Source organism: Peromyscus maniculatus, chromosome 4 (assembly GCF_049852395.1).
Source record: "Peromyscus maniculatus bairdii isolate BWxNUB_F1_BW_parent chromosome 4, HU_Pman_BW_mat_3.1, whole genome shotgun sequence".
NCBI classification, from domain to species: domain Eukaryota; kingdom Metazoa; phylum Chordata; class Mammalia; order Rodentia; family Cricetidae; genus Peromyscus; species Peromyscus maniculatus.
Genome location: NC_134855.1, coordinates 27,897,465 through 27,914,256, shown reverse-complemented (window position 1 = coordinate 27,914,256; position 16,792 = coordinate 27,897,465). Strand labels below are relative to the sequence as shown.

Here is a 16,792-nt window from a genome sequence, read left to right as displayed (position 1 = left end):
GACTGAAGGTAGTATTAGGAGAACAATTAAAATTTAGATGAAAACCTAAGAAGAGTATGTTTTAATACTGATTTATACACAGGCAGTGGGTGAAATTATTAACTCATTTTTTTCAGGGAGTGTGCTAGAGACAACTGAAAGTTGAAGTGTATGCACAGGTTAAGCTTAAGCACTCTCTTTACTTTTAAGGACTGGAGAGCCTATTTCTTGGCCTTTCCATTCTGTGGATCACTCTGTTTTCTGTCTCACCCTCTGTCCCCCTCTACAGCAGTTTCACTGTCCTTTATCAGCCTAACTGAAAACAAATCCTCATTCATCCTACATCAAGTCTACCCTCAAAAAAGCTGTCTATGTGAGCACAGCATAATGCAATCACACGGCTCCTACAAACCATGTTAAAAGGGAAAAACCACCTTCACTACTCTATAGTTATTATACTTGATGGAAAACATTAGCACTGGAAAGTCAAGGTTATTCTCTAACACTGCACCCAAAATGGGACATCAATAAAACAAAGAGATTTTTAAATGTGTCCGAAATGTATAGATACAATTATCAGACAACACTGGCATGAAAGAAGTTTAAAAATTATACTTACTGGGTATATATTCCATACACACACACACACACACACACACACACACACACACACACACACACACACACACACACACACTTAGTGAAAACCCAGAAGCTATCAAAAGTTCTGAAGCCAACTTAGACATGTACAATTAATTTTCACAATTGTTAAAGCTATAATTAAAGCTCCAAATGAAATAATTTTTTTAAATAGTTGTCTTATTTCCAGGTAAAAGATTCTGACATCCTTTGAAAGAATTTGGCATCTTTCATCTACTTTTGTTGGTATTCACACACTACAGGAGGCATAAAATAAAAAATACTGATGGACTTCCCACTTTTAGACTCAGCCTAAGTTACCTTGACATGAATGATCTGTTAATTCCAGCTCACCAAAAATATCACAAAAAATAAAGTTCTTACAGCATAATACTGGCATCCTGCCCGCCTTCTGAAAGCACAGGGACCATCAGGATCATTTTCTTCTTCGGGTTCTGATGCTGGAGATGGTACCTGGATAAAACAGGTGTTCCATTTAGCAGTTACCAGGTTAACAGATCAATGTACATAAAGATCGAAAATAAAATCAGACCACAAACACATCTGCTACATCCAGCAGGTAGCTAATTTGCCCCAAACATTTAATAACTGTTACATAAATATTTTCTGTGGCTATAAATCTGTATTTTTAAGATTCATTCTTGCATCTAAGTACACATGGTATTTTCTTGTTTCTGAACATAAAGGCTAGATTTAAGAATTAGTATAGTTTTAATATATATCCCATTTATATAAAGTCATAAATTGTGCAGTCATAAATACTTGATGACAGTTATGCTTCCCTATAGGTAGTTAGTTGTATTTTTATTTAGAAACTCCTCTTTTTTTGGGAAACTTCTTTCTGTAATAAAGCCAAATGCTAGGAAGAAAGGGGCATTGGCTTCCTGAGAACCAGAGCCACAGAAACTGTGAGGGGCCATGTAGGTGCTGGAAGCAAACCTAGGTCCTCTTTAAGAGCACCTAGCCATCTCTCTAGCCCTTTAAATCCCTGCTTAAACCTAGCAGGTCAGAAACAAAATCAGAACACAGAAATTTGCTAACGTACATAAACAGATTGGTTGCTGAGAGTAAGTTTAAGATCACAACAGTAGAGCAAAAGTATAAAGACTTGAGTTGCTACATTAAAAAGGATTTTGCCAGGACCAGACGCTACCAGCCAAATATCCTTATATAATCTGAAGGGGAACCCTAGGATTAGCACTGAGTCATTAGAGTACATTTTGTCATAAATACAGGGTAAGTAATATTATGTAAAATATACTCTGATAATCAGAGACAATAAATATAAATGTCCACCCTAATTGTTAAATACCATAAATACCTTAGTACTTAAGTTTTAGTTGTCTTACAATTTTACTTTGCAGTACATCTTTTTCTCACAAATGCCTGCTTAATCATATTTACCTGGCATTGTTTTGAACCTCACAAATCCCTTATTCCATTTTAGAGAGGAATTTTTTTTCCTTCACATTAATTCCAAACTGGGTCACCTTGGGGAAAGGGCATTTGTTTGAGGTTCCACTATCCTTTCAATACCCCATGGAGGAAAAAGGTACAGAGAGGCGGGGTTAATTCTCCTTCCTGAGGTATCAACTCCCAAACTCAAAACTATAAAGAAATTTTAACAATTTGGTTCCTCTGCAAGTATCTACCTCTTCTAAAACAGATAAGGAGGTGATACAGTGTCTGACAATCCTTTGCATGAAGCACTTCATTCCTTCCTAACTCTCCCTCCCTAGGGAAGGACTCCAGCATGCACAGGAAGGTAACAACATACAGCGATAACAGAAGAAGCGGACTATAATCAGAGCAGACATGGGGCTTCTTCCCAACTACAATGTTAGTCAGCCTGGGTATAATACTCCCTTAAGGTTATGTATTCCCTTGTTCCTTGTCTATTGGACAACATGCTATTTTCCTGAAATCTACCCCTGGGGGAATTTAGAAGAGCTATAGTTATAGTAATACCTATATTATATATTGACACCACGGTATAGGAAAGCAGTTCTCCGTAATGTGAAAATACCAAAAAAAAAAAAAAAAAAAAAAAAAAAAAAACCAAACCCCAAAACCAATGAAAGTTGAGTAAGACCTAGTAACAGGCTCCAGAGCACAGGCAAGACTTTCTAGGTTCTCACTAGTACTGACAGTAACCTACTCTGCAAGTTTTACATGCATTTATTTAATTGTATCATTTGCTGACTTAAGCTTTTAATAACTTCCCATTTGCCTACATCATCCCTTCCATCTTTTCCTCTCTCTTCTGTTTGACTCCAGCAATGCCAAACTGGTACATTTTCCTCTCACAATGCTGAATCTCCACTGGGAAAGTCTCTATTTCCTCTACCTGAAAGAACTTGATAGGTCCACTATTTATTACATTTCTCATTTCTTCAGAATGGTCAGCCGATGACTGCAAAGGGTTATCCTAGACTAACTGGATAATTTTTCTGACAAATGTAATGACTGATTTCATTAAGTGGTTCTCAAGAACATATAAAATAAAGCATATTTTGTGCACTTACTAATACATATGGATGCCAGAATATCATTTGGGGGAGAAAAAGCAAGTTGGTGACAGGGTAAAAAAGTAATACAGCCACAGGAGGCACATTTTATGACCTGGATTTTAAATGGCTGCAACAATAAAAGGCTTTACAAGCAGTCTTGCTTCTAAAGTTGTATTTTTGATGTTGGCTTTTAAAAGAACATTTATTTTAAGTAAATAAAACTATTAAACTATGACACATCTGATAGTAGATTCAAGCTGTTACTGTATTTTCTTTATAGATCATATAGAAAGGAGAAAAACAAGTTATTGTCAGACCAGGTGATTTTTTGAAAAATAATCTGATCCTTTAATATATAAAATAAAAATCTTGTTTTAAAAACAACACTGGCCGGGCGGTGGTGGCGCACGCCTTTAATCCCAGCACTCGGGAGGCAGAGGCAGGCGGATCTCTGTGAGTTCAAGGCCAGCCTGGGCTACCAAGTGAGCTCCAGGAAAGGCGCAAAGCTACACAGAGAAACCCTGTCTCGAAAACCAAAAAAAAAAAAAAAAAAAACACTGATGAAAATGACATTAAAAGAATTTTATTCTAAATACTCTGCTATGAAACTGTTGAATAGCTGACAAGGAATTTTTCACAAGTTAAAAGTTTAATTAGTTCTTCTAAGTCTTCTTTAAAATAAAAGAGCTATTACCTGACAAATAAATAAACTTTGCATTAACTATAAAAATCTATTATGTTGGTTGACTATGACAGAAAGTGAGCTGCTGGTAAACAATGTACTCATGTTTAAAGGTCTTCAAATACTGTCATCTTGGACTCAGTAAAGCTATTTCTAAAAGGCCATTTTACAAACAGGGAGAAGCCAAAGATGCCTGTTTTTATGAAAGGGAATCTGAAACTATCTAACTGTCCCACAGAACACACCTCTACAGCTGACAGAAATCACAGTAAATCCTGAGTGACAACATGTGTTTTTATAAAAGGGGAACCAGAAACTATCTAACTGTCCCACAGAACACATCTCTACAGCTGACAGAAAATCACAGTAAGTCCTGTGAGTGACAACATGTGTGCAGACATGTACACTTATGAAATATGTAGAAATGTTTTATACCACTAAGTGAGCGGAGCAGAAGCAAGACTAAGATGCCAATTACGTTGCGGAATACAGGAAATCAAAGAGCAGGAGGACACGTGTTGAAAACAGTTTCAAACAAGCACCTGTGGAAATTCATCTTCATCTGAGCTCTGAAAGTCATATTGCTTAATGTCACTCTTATTGATCACAGGCAATGTCTCAGGAGTGGGCTGCGGAGGAGCTATCACAGCCTCTGCCACCTTAGGCTTCTTTGGGTACTTCTTCTTTTGACGAACCACGTCAGAAGCCTCTTCTTTCAAAGACAAATGATGAGGGTGCTGTTTACGTGTCGGATTTTCCCCCAAAAGGAAGAAATGAAAATCATTTTAGAAGTCATGAAAAACTATGCTGGTCTTTGAAAAACATACACTTTTCTTTAGGAGTGAATTTTAATTATTGTTTTAAGTATGAAAACTTTATTATGGTGATAAACTGAAACATGATTTAGATTTACTTTCTGTAATTTATAATGAAAATAATTATGGTGTTTAAGTTTGGTTTTTATGAATAGTTAAACTGTAATTTTTAGATTGTCGTATTATCATACCATTCAGTATTTTAAAGTATTTAAATTTAATTCTTAGTTAAATCCACTGTGCTGATGAACAAAATTCATTACTTTATTTTAAAACATAACTGAATTAGATCACAAACTTATTAATTTAGTTAGTTCTACACTTATTTCAAATTTTAAAAAATGTCTACATGTGGTATCTTCTGAGAAAAATAATATGAGCTAGACAAACACCTTCATTTTTTTTGCAACATATAATTATTGCCTTGACTGAACAATAATCAAATGGTTCTTTAGTACCCCAGGGTTCTGTAGAGTCCATCTGGCAAAGGGGCTGACTGCAGGGTTGGGCCCCTCCTCCTTCCCACAAAGCAGAGACCTGTTTCTATTTTATATACTGGTTGGTATTGGTTTTGATAAAAGGAGAATTACGACTTTAAAAAAAGTACTGGGAATGACTGTTCTGAGCAACAAAGTAAAAAAAAAAATATTAAAAGTGTAAAATTAATAAGGAAATTAGATAATGAATCATGTAGCCAAAATATTAAAATTACCTTAGAATGAGAAACAGTGCATACAACAGAAATGCTGTTTGAGGGACAGATCATACTTAGTGAAATATAAGCTACTTGATAGAGATGGATAATTGGGTATAAACTATTAGATCAAAAGGAAAACTCCAAATTCTCAGCAATTTTCTATGTTTTAAGGTGGGAAGAATGAAAATTACATATAGTAACTATGTGTGTAGGGTAAGACAATAATGTGTTACACTGTATCTCTAAAAATAATAGTCAGACTATTTTTATTGACTTAGATAAGACCTAAAGTAAGATTCAATGTAATTCTATCAATCATTATAGGTTAAAATTTTATGTTCTAAAATTTTATGTAATGATACTCTTAGGAAAAGCTCTGACAGATACAAAGTGGATTGATTAAAAAGTAGTTTTCGCAGTGACATTTGTTGTGCTGATAACCTTTTTTTGGCTCTCTTTGAGATGTGATTCAAAGGGAATCGGGTGGGTGGGCTAGATGCCTGTGATTAATAAGAACCTGCTGGTTGAACTGACATGCATTGAATGAGGAGGAGTCATACTGCTCCACATTCTTCCTTGGTGTTTAAAAATGAACCCATGAAAAACAATGACATTTTTAAAGATGAATTTTCCACAAACACCCCAAGTCACTTATAAAATCTTGCTGCAGGCAAGCCTCTACTTACTGTTTAGATGCTTCAGGTCAATGCTTATTTAAATCTAAACTTCTTAAAATGAAAGGCTCTATGAAGTTTTACATACCCAAATTAAATAATACTTGAATACAGCAAATGAGCACTAAGTGTTCATCAAGGCTAGCTCTTTTACTGGGAATAGACCATGTTCCAGAATACAGAGGACTTTCTAAAGTCAATCAAGGTATGTAACTGGCAAATGCTGGTTCTGGCAATGACCCTGTTCTCTAGAGAAGCAGACAGCACATCAAAACAATGCATTTTGGGAGACATGAACTCAAACTGCAATGTGACACTTACTAGGTATGATCTAGAAGTCACAGAGGTAGAGTTCTTGAGGGGACTAATGGGTCAGCTGTATATAAAACACCCATCAAGCAGTAGCATGATAATAAAAAAAACAAACAAACAAACCCATGCTATTTACTGTCTTCCTTTGCCACAACATTATGTAATCAATATTACCACCCATGATTCTCTCCAAAGAATTATTTACCTTAGTTTTACATTCTTGAACTTTGTGGTGGTTTCCATTATGAAGAGTTGCTGGTGTGGCATATAACTCTTTTTCTGATCTATTAACTTTCACTTCATTAAGGATTTCACCCCCATAATCTCCCAGATGATATCTTGAAAAGATAATAAAGTATAAGAAAATAAAGCAGAGTTTAATGAAAGAAAAATATATTAAAAACTATGACATTTTAAGTAACTGAATGAGCAAAACAGAACTATCAATTTTGGGGGGTGGGAAGAGATAAGACAGAGCTTCAAGTGTGCAGGTGGCCTCAAACTTGCTTCAACTCCTGATCCTCCTGGGTCAACCTCAACTGCTAAAATTACAGGCATGTGCCACCAAGCCTAGCTTTAGGATAGCAGATTATTGTTAAAGAGAAAAGTTACAGAAACAAACAAGTTCATATTTGAGGTTCAGTTAAAAACACAACAAACAAGAAACTTGAGAAATGACTAAGGCATACAATACATGACTTTCTCACCTAACTAAACACTGGGACTATTGCTTAGAATATTTATTTCAGCATCACACAAAATTCCCTAAAACCTAATGGAACTTCAGTCAATTTAATTATGCAGGAGAATACTTCGTAGATCCTAATTCTTAAGAATAGAAACAGGAAATTTCGCCTTTCAACCATTCATTTCCTTTAAACAGTGTTTAAGAAAAAGTAATACAGAGAAATGGGCAAGATAATCCCTAGGTTTTGTTAAGAAAAGCACAATGACTCTGACAATATCTAAAAAGATCAATTCTCTATACCAAAATGCCCCCAAATGAAATATAAACCATACTAATCTAATTTTAAAAACAACTAGTAACCACAAATCTTAAAAGGCAGAAATGAAATTCTACTATATCATTGCTATCTACGGTCACAAAGCCTGGCTATCATGGCCCTAGTACAAACAGGGGTAATGGTACCTTTTCTCCACGACTTCCAATGTTAAGTGCAATAATTCCCTTTTGGTTTTCTCTCTTCTCTTAATCATTTCCAAAATCGTTATGGCTCTGCTGAACTCCCGCCTCAGCTTCAGCATCTTTTCATAAGAGGCTTCATCATTCTTACGGTTCTTTTGAAATAATAATTTTAAAGAATAATGAAATTATCCATGTTTCCAGTTTCATTTAACAAGCTCTTACCAAATCTCAATTATCCTATAACTTTTAAATTATTAAAATAAACAAATAGCAAACCCAAACAAACCCAAATAGCAAATCCACAAGAACTTATCTGTTTAACGTTGAAAACTTAAGTACAAGCAATGTTAAGAAAAATAAAAATGTTGATAACTAATGCCCCTTCTACTCTTCAAAAATTTATTTTGAAATAATTTCAGACGTACAAAATTACAAAAATAGCACAAATAAAACTTTTCATGGATATTTAACCAGATCTCCCAAAGGTTTAAAGTTTAACTAGCTTTTTATCTCCAGTTAGGTGTATAAATATACATAATATTTGCAGTATTTTCCAAATTTGAGGTGAACAAACATCACTTAATACTGTAATCTGCTTTTACAAAAACAATGATGTTTTCATATAATCACAACACAGTGATCAAAATCTGGAAACTAAGATCAATAGAATATCAGTGAGACAGTATTTTTATTTTCAAAATTATTTTTTTTTTGCAAGTCTGACTCAGGATTAAACACTGTTTTTAGTTGTTATACTTCTAATACCTCATTATTTGGAAAATTTCCATTTTTCTGTGATCATCATGATCCCCTTTTTTAAATGGAGAATATTTATTTTTGTAGTGTATTCCTCAATTTGAGTTTCACTGATGTTTTCCCATGATTACATTCACGTTGTATGTTTTTGGTACAACTACCACAGAAATGATGTTGACTCTGTCTCACACCCTATCAAGAGTTAGATACCACAATTTGTCCTATTACTGCTGATTACCCAATTAAGATGGTGTCTGTCAGGTTTACCTATTAAAATATTCTTTTCCCTTTTAAATTAACATAATATGTTGTATAATTACATAAGCATTGTGTGTCCTTAAAATTTCCCTCATTAGTTTAATGCTCAATGGTTCTTTCACATGAAATAATTATTAGTATTGTGGCTGCCAAATGGTGAAGTTTAAACTGTTCCTGTTGATTTTTTTTTAAAGTTTTGATATCTCTAGAAAAAAGTTGTAATGAATGAATAAGGAAAATGTACATATACACAGTGGAATTTTTTTAGCTATAAAAATGAAATCATATTTAAAAGAAAATAGATAAAATTGGAGATCAATATGTTAAACAAAATAAGCCAAGATTCAGAAAGACAAATACTACATTTTTTCCCATGTGTAGAATCTAGATTTAAATTTGTGTATGCACAGATGTGTATATGTGCGGTCATGAAAACAGAAAGAGGATGAATGGATCTTGGAGGGGGTGGTAATACATGAGACATGAGGTATAAGGGAAGACGATGGTGGTTTGAAAGCAAATGGCCCCCAAAGGAAGTGGCACTATTAGGTATGGCCTTGGAGGAAGTGTGTCATCGTGGGGGTGGACTTTGAGGTGTCTTGCTCAAGCTTCTCTCAGTGTGACTGTCAGTCAACTTCCTGTTGCCTGCAAAATGTAGGACTCTTAATTCCTCCAGCAGCACATCTGCCTGCATGCCACCATGCTCCCTGCCATGGGGATAATGGACTGGACCTCTGAAATTGTAAGTGAGCCCCCTCAATGAAATGTTTTCCTTGTAAGAGTTGCTGTGGTCATGGTATATCTTCACAGCAAGAGTAATCCTAACTGACAATCTGCAGGTGTTAAGAGGACCAGCAAGTGGAGAACAGTGTTAGGAATGGGGGAGATAGCATAAAGACATACATGAAACTTATGCTTGACTTAAAAACATTCACGTTTCCAGTCTCTGTCTTAATCTCCCTTTTAAGTAAAGTATGGGCTCATGGGCTATTCTGTGAGCTGATTCATTACTCTCATTATTTTGATGCTTAAACTTTCCCAGCTCCCTTCAGGTTGGCTCCTGTGACCTACTATGGCTCCAATGTTTTCATTTTCTTGCACAGCAGAATCCTTCTCTCAGGTTTATCTTTATACTTCATCACCATTAAAAACAATAGTTCACACTGATACTGTTTCTATTCTCTTCAATTGGCATTTCTCTCTAGTTTCTAACTCTTTACCCTTTCTGTAACTGTCCCTGCATGGGGCCAGCTTATGTTGCTTTAAAGATTTTTTTCATGTATGCTTTATTTTATCTTAATGGTATGTGTGTGTGCAGTTATGTGTACCATGAGTGCAAGTGCCCACAGAAGCCACATGTGTTGAGTTACCCTGAAGCTGAAGTTACAGAAGTTGTGAATTGTAAACCAAACTTAGGTCTTCTCCAAGAGCATCTTTTCCAATATGATCTAACTGCTCCATCCCTCCAGCTCCTCAGGTTTAATTCTTCTTATTGCAGCTATATATTATACTTCTGTACCTACCATTAAATCCCTAGGGAAATGATTTTCAAACTACTGTCATTTGGAGTCAACTGCAGATCTTTTTGTAATGAAAGATGATTCACAGGTGACTGATGTGCACAGGCAGAACTGTGAACCTGGGAGTTTCCCTTCCCACCCAATTACATTTTCTGAGTCAGAGGTAGACAGATGGCACAGGCAATAAATAAGACTGTATCTATGTAGTTAGCATATTAAATACACATGCTGATTGGGACTTTCTAACCAGTACATTCAGATAAGATCATCTGGTGTAAAAATGTCCTAAAGTACTTATTAATATCCAAGTTGATTTTAGTTCAGTGAGTTCCAGTTAACTTCTAGACTGCCCTGCAAACACTGCCATGCAAACAGTGGTCCTTCTGGCCTCTGCACAAGCTCTAAGTGTTTGTAAGTTTAATGAGGCAAAGAAAGGAATCAGGGCCTCGTTACCAGCAGTATTATCCTATATGCCGCATCCTGCCCACCTCCTCTCTACCTAGTGTGTGGCATGATCTGTGGAGCACTTTCCCATCTTTCCCATTTTGAGACACAATATGCATTTGTTAATAGCACAGTGCATGGCAGGGATAATCCATCTGGTCTAAAATCGGAGAGAAGAATGAAAAACAAAGAGTACTGAAAAGGAAATTGCAGTACCCTGCAGAGGAAAATGAAAATAATGAGCTAGACAAAAGGCAAGAAGCAACGTCAGGAAAAATTGGTATTGGTGATTGACATGCCTAATTTAAGAAACAGTTACTAGTAATACATTACACAATACATTGTTAAAAAAGAATAAAGTATACTTTTATATCCAGAATGTCACTTATATGCAAATAAATCATCAATTTCAAGGATTTTACACTAAAGGAAGCACAATACTACTGTCTTTGCAGAAAAGATTACTAATAGTCATGTTTATTATGTAACCCAAATGATGACACTGCTTTTAAAAGGCAACTGGCACTTTTCAATACTGACAAGTCTTTCTTCACAGCCAGTCCATATGTAAACAAAGTTACTGTGTTCACAAACTTAGTTCATCTTAAAAAGTCTTTTCTAATTAAGATGTTATAACCCCAAAATCCTTAGCTCTTCTCAGTTAAGACTGGGGTGCTAAACTGAAAAATAAGTCTGTGCTAGTGACTTATATTCTTGGGAAATCCATCCTCTTATGTTTAGGAAAACCACATTCATAATAAAAACTTACATACAAAAATTCTAGTTATTAACTGGTAGGAGAATTTTTCCTAAAATATATAAATCCCTGCATCTGCTGTATTTCACAGCTGTTATGCTAACAGCTGACGAAGATAATCTTTCAATGTTAGCAGAAACAAGAATCCACAGAAAATGCTTTGTTCCAAATTATAATTCTTCAGTTTTTATCTTAAGTGTTCCTGTTTTCTTGAAGTTAACAGAATATGATACCATGTGTAGTATTTACTGTTCTTTATGATAAATGCAATCCAGTGAACAATCCCCTGAAACAATACTTCCATTTTATTCTATATCATATCATTTCACAGTATGAAATTTTATTTCTCTTAAATTCTGATGCACACTTCTGGAATTCAGATGTAGACATGTCTGTCAATTTGAAATCTGACACAACTGACAATTAAGAAGGTGAGAAAAAGATGCCACTGTTACTTTTGGTAATTTCCAGAACAGGTTTGAAAAAGAACTCTTCCTTACTTCCTACAATCTCAAAACTCAGAGGCAACAAGACCATTTCACTTGCAAGAACAAGACTATCATTTCAAAACTCCTCTGTAACCAAGGAAAAGTAGTGTTCAGATTCTCAGCTTCTCAAATAGAAGTGATTCATGAGTGCATGTATAATTCATTGAGGAACTCAAAACCTGCAAGTGTATAAGCACACACAACTCTTCCTATGGCTACAACTGGAAGTCTAGGGCGAGCATAACAAATACTGTAAACACATGGTCAAAAGATCAACTGAAAAGTAGGCTTTCAGGTCATCTGTGTCACTGTGTTCAAATGATGAATGACAGTAAATACTATCAAGCTACATGCAATTAAATACAATGCGGACATTACCTTCCGAGTCTGCATTTTCTCTGTTCTCCTCCGAAATGCAACGTAAGGATCATTGTTGGTAGAGCCATCTCTTTTCTCTTGCTTAATCTGGGGGATGAGGGATGGCCCCCTGCAGTTTTTCCGTTTTCTCACCCAGTAGTCATATACAGCTTTAATAAGGTAATCGTCTTCATTTAGCAGCAGTTTTGCTTCTTGAAGTGTTACAAGCTAAACAGAAAGCACAAGATGTCACCAAGGGCAATGTTGACAACAAAGTCAGTTTAAACTACAGCAACTGGAGAAAATGGGATTCATTTAAGTAATTACAATTAGATATTGGGGTGGCTGTGAAAACATAATTCTATTCAACCTAACAAAAAGACTCATAAGTTGGGATGTTATTTAAAAAAATTAGTATTTTGCCCAGGGAGGTAGTGGCTCCACTATTTAAAATATTTGATAAGGGCCTGGGGAGATGGGGTTCAGTGAAGAACTACAACTAAAAAGGTAGAGAAAGAAAGAAAGCAGGTATCAACCTCTGGACTACACACACCCACACATATACTCACAGAAATACACACTCTCACATATACATAAACACACACACAAACACATATACACACATGTAAATATTTAATTAAGTTGGACGAGTGATACCTGGAAAGACTATTATTGATATGTCTTGTGTAAATGTTGGAAAAGAAGATACCTAGAAGCCTTAAAATTTTCTGATATTAGAAGATTCTACTATATTGAAGTTTGCTAGTTTCAAGTTTATTAGTATCTATCTGTTTGGTTTTCAGTAGAAATTAGAAGATATGAATTTCTTTTTATCTGTCTTCAAAATATACTTTAACTCACTATGACTATTTTGAAACTGATAAATAAAAGGGCAGATTTCAACATTATGCAATTTTGAATCCTTGTATGAATTACATATAAAAGTACCCTAATAGTTGAGCTGGCTAAATGCTAGAAAATTCTTGTTCTCAACACTCTTTGGTTTAAGATACTGTTATAATGTTGATGTATCTCAAAATAAAATGTATAAAAATTTGCTTAATCATATACACTGTCTTGCTCCTTAAGAAAACCAGACCAGTCACTTACTTTTTAGCAGAATGCAATGGGGGTGTCAGTTACTTACAATGAACTCGAAATTAGAAAAAGATCATGTCGTTTTAAGGCTGGGAAGCCTTGCTGATGTAATGCCACCCAAGCCACATTAGAGGAGTCCCTTTTCACAAGTTGAGATAGAACCTAAGACATGTTCCCTAGAAATCAGAAATAGCTAGGCGGTGGTGGTACACGCCTTTAATCCCAGCACTCAGAGGAGGCAGAGCCAGGTGGATCTCTGTGATCTGTGAGTTTGAGGCCAGCCTTGTCTACAGAGTGAGCCCCAGGACAGGCAACAAAACTACATAGAGAAACCCTGTCTCGAAAAACCAAAAATAAATAAATAAACAAACAAACAAATAAATAAATCAGAAATAAGCAGATGTTTTCTCATTAATATACATTTACCTATATGTTACATAAAATCATCTGAAAAAGACACAACTGAACAAATAAATTTCTCATGGAAGTCCCTGTGTTGACGTAACTTTACAGAATAAATGTACAAGTGAGCATTGGGCTTCCCAAATTTATGTAGTGACTTTTTGGGTTGATTAACTGGTCTATTATAATTTGGCTGCCCTACCACACACACACACACACACACACACACACACACACACACACACACACACACACCCCTTCCTATTGCTACAACTGGAAGTCTAAACTAATTATGATCAGGTTGCTAGGACAGGAAAACAAATAGTGTAAAAACATGGTCAAAAGATTAACTGAAGAGAAGGCTTTCAGCAGGTCATCAATGTCACTGTGTTCAAATGACTAATGATAGTAAACACTACCAAGCTGTATTCAGTCAAACCATTAAAACCTTGCTGCATCATGATCTTTTTCTAATTTAGAGTTCATTGTAAGCAACTGACACCTCCATTACATCCTGCTAAACAGCTAATTGACTGGTCTGATCTTCTCAAGGAGCAAGGCAGTGTATATGATTAAGCAAATTTTTATACATCTTATTTTGAGGTAATCAGCATTATGCTGGCTGAATTCATAAAGGAGAAACAAACCCCTTAATGCCTATGTCAGAGCTCTTAAGGAAAGCATTTATCACAGACCTGGAACCAGGGGAGTGCTGAGAACAAGAACCCAGCCTGAGTACTGGGTTTACTTTTATATCGGTAATTCAAAAAGGAAGAGAATATACTGATAATTCAACTTGTGTATTCTAGAACATGTGACAACTGAGTATAAAAAAGGACTAGTGTTTCTAAACACGATTCTAAACACACAATTTAAAAATTACGCCTATTTAACTTGTATGAGTGTATGTAAATGCAGGCCTGCACATGCCATGGCTCCTGTGTGGAGGCAGAGGACAATTTTCAGGAGTAGGTTCTCGATTTCCATCTTGTTGGGGCAGGGTCTTGTTTCTGCTGCTGCACTGTGAACTCTAAATTAACTAACATGTGAGCGTCTAAGTTATTTCCTATCTCTACTTACCTACCATCCTATGAGTACCAGGATTACAGATTTAGGCCACTGCATCCGACTTTTTGAACGAGTTCTGAGAACTGAATTCAGGCCATCAGGCTTGTTGCTTTTACCTGCTATCTATCTATCTATCTCCCTGACCCTCTAAACACGATCTTATGTAGCTTCAAATTATTAAAAGTTCTTGGAATGGTAATATAGATTCCTAAAGTCTACCAGAACAGGACTAGAACAAGAACTGAGCTTTCTGTCCCATTTCTTTCTTGCATATCCATGTGTCCTTGGGAGAGTGTAGTAGGTGAACTCAGGCCCTAATGCCGACTAGGAGAGCGCTCGCGCTCATCTCCTGACCTACACTGTTAGTCCAGAACAGACTTCCTGAAGCTTATAAAATCCTACCTCCCACTGACAGCGTCACAGCATCCCTGGCAGTTCTCGTGTTCTGGAGGCCAGGAGAAACAATGCTATGCCATGCTGTGTGCGTGTCAGCTGTTGGATCATTATGTTGCTGATGCTATTTTGCAATCTTTGCTAATTAAATCAAGAACTTAGTCTAATCAAAGAGTGAGGAGAACAAGAGCTCTTTTCCAGTCAGGCAGACCAATAGTGAGATTCTTATGCCACACTACACTGTGACTACTTCCTATGCTCCCGCATACACATTCCTATGCACCGCATACAGAGGACTAAATCACCTCTGTTTATCTCTCCTTTCTGGTGCTCTTTTTCCAGCTTGCAATTTTTTTTAAATTTTTTTGTCGTCTTTTAAAATATCCTGTATTACAACTAATAATTTAACATACAATTTATAGTTAAACATTCTGACATTTTTCCAATGCCAGCTATATTTTCCAAAAATCTATAAAAATCAACCCCCCTGACATGTATTTATTGGCTTGTTTGTTTATGTATAGTCCTGGTTTACAATCTGCCTCAGCTCCTCACTGCTGCTATTACAGGTAGGCATAATTATGCTGGGCTTTTCTACCACATTGAAATAATTTTTAAAAACCTCTGTCACTTAGCATGCATTTTATTCACTAAAACAGTGGAAGCCGCCGGGCGTTGGTGGCGCACGCCTTTAATCCCAGCACTCGGGAGGCAGAGCCAGGCGGATCTCTGTGAGTTCGAGGCCAGCCTGGGCTACCAAGTGAGCTCCAGGAAAGGCGCAAAGCTACACAGAGAAACCCTGTCTCGAAAAACCAAAAAAAAAAAAAAAAAAAAAAAAACAGTGGAAGCCAGCAGTGATTGGCGAAAAGGTCTGTAGTAAATGTGTTACTTCTCAGACATTTCTGAGCTGCTTGGTCACCTGGGCATCAAGAGACAGGGAGGAAACTCCTTACCACTGGGCTTTCTTTCCTGACCACTACACGCTCTGTGGTATCAAGGACCATTTAGTTTGCTGACAGACTTTAAAAACCTAAGGCCCTGAAATTTCAATATATTTTGAAAAGACAAATAAATTACCAAAGAAAATGAGAGGGTTTTTTTTTTATTTACAGAAGTCAAATGGGCAAAAAGGAAATATCATCAGCTCAGCATTAGTTCAGATTGGAGAGAAAGGGGAAAATAAACTAAGATAAATTGTCTAGCTAAAGAAACTCACAAAATGGAAATGAAAGCAAGACAAACACACAGCTGAAAGAGAATGGGAACTTAGGACAGAGACTGGTGAAATGAGATACAGGCAGAGTAAGTACTACAGCAACTCTTCCTGTGGGAGAGCTGGCGTTGCTTCTCTGTGAGGGGGACTCTGCTACAGACCGGCTTTGCCTTCCCCTTCTTCTTCCAAACCACTGTTGTCATCATCGATATTACACTGAAAGTGTTAAATGGGACTTTCCCACCTCATGTTCTCCAAGAATGAGGAACAACACTTGGTTTACAATGGGCAGAGTGAAGGACTGACATGAGTGTATGCATATAACACAACAAACATTTTTCACTTATCAGATGACTCCAAATGTACAATACCACACAATTATGGAAAACCAATGTGAGGAAAAAACACCAGCATTTAATTAAGTAGAACTATATACCTTAACACACTGAGTATTCTACAAGTATAAAAATGAAGAAAAAGCATTATTTTTATCCAGGGCCCAGAAAATGGAAAAGGTCTTCAAACCACAGTAATGAAGATCTGACGGAATCACAACGTCTGA

The 16,792-nt window shown here is 36.2% G+C and overlaps 1 protein-coding gene across 4 annotated transcripts in view; it reads right to left on the bottom strand.

Annotated features, from left to right (window-relative positions):
- Epc2 (enhancer of polycomb 2) overlaps positions 1–16,792 on the bottom strand; it is a 111,415-nt gene that overhangs the window by 15,704 nt on the left and 78,919 nt on the right. For 2 of the 4 annotated variants that reach the window (XM_006974287.4, XM_042275267.2), the window contains exons 4-8: positions 12,078–12,284; positions 7,480–7,628; positions 6,535–6,667; positions 4,374–4,568; positions 1,003–1,092 (exon numbers count right to left, since the gene is read on the bottom strand). In XM_006974287.4, coding sequence (XP_006974349.1) covers positions 1,003–1,092; positions 4,374–4,568; positions 6,535–6,667; positions 7,480–7,628; positions 12,078–12,284 — 774 coding nt within the window. The remainder of the gene's footprint in view (positions 1–1,002; positions 1,093–4,373; positions 4,569–6,534; positions 6,668–7,479; positions 7,629–12,077; positions 12,285–16,792) is intronic. The other 2 variants (XM_006974288.4, XM_076569431.1) reach the window with 1 other exon arrangement.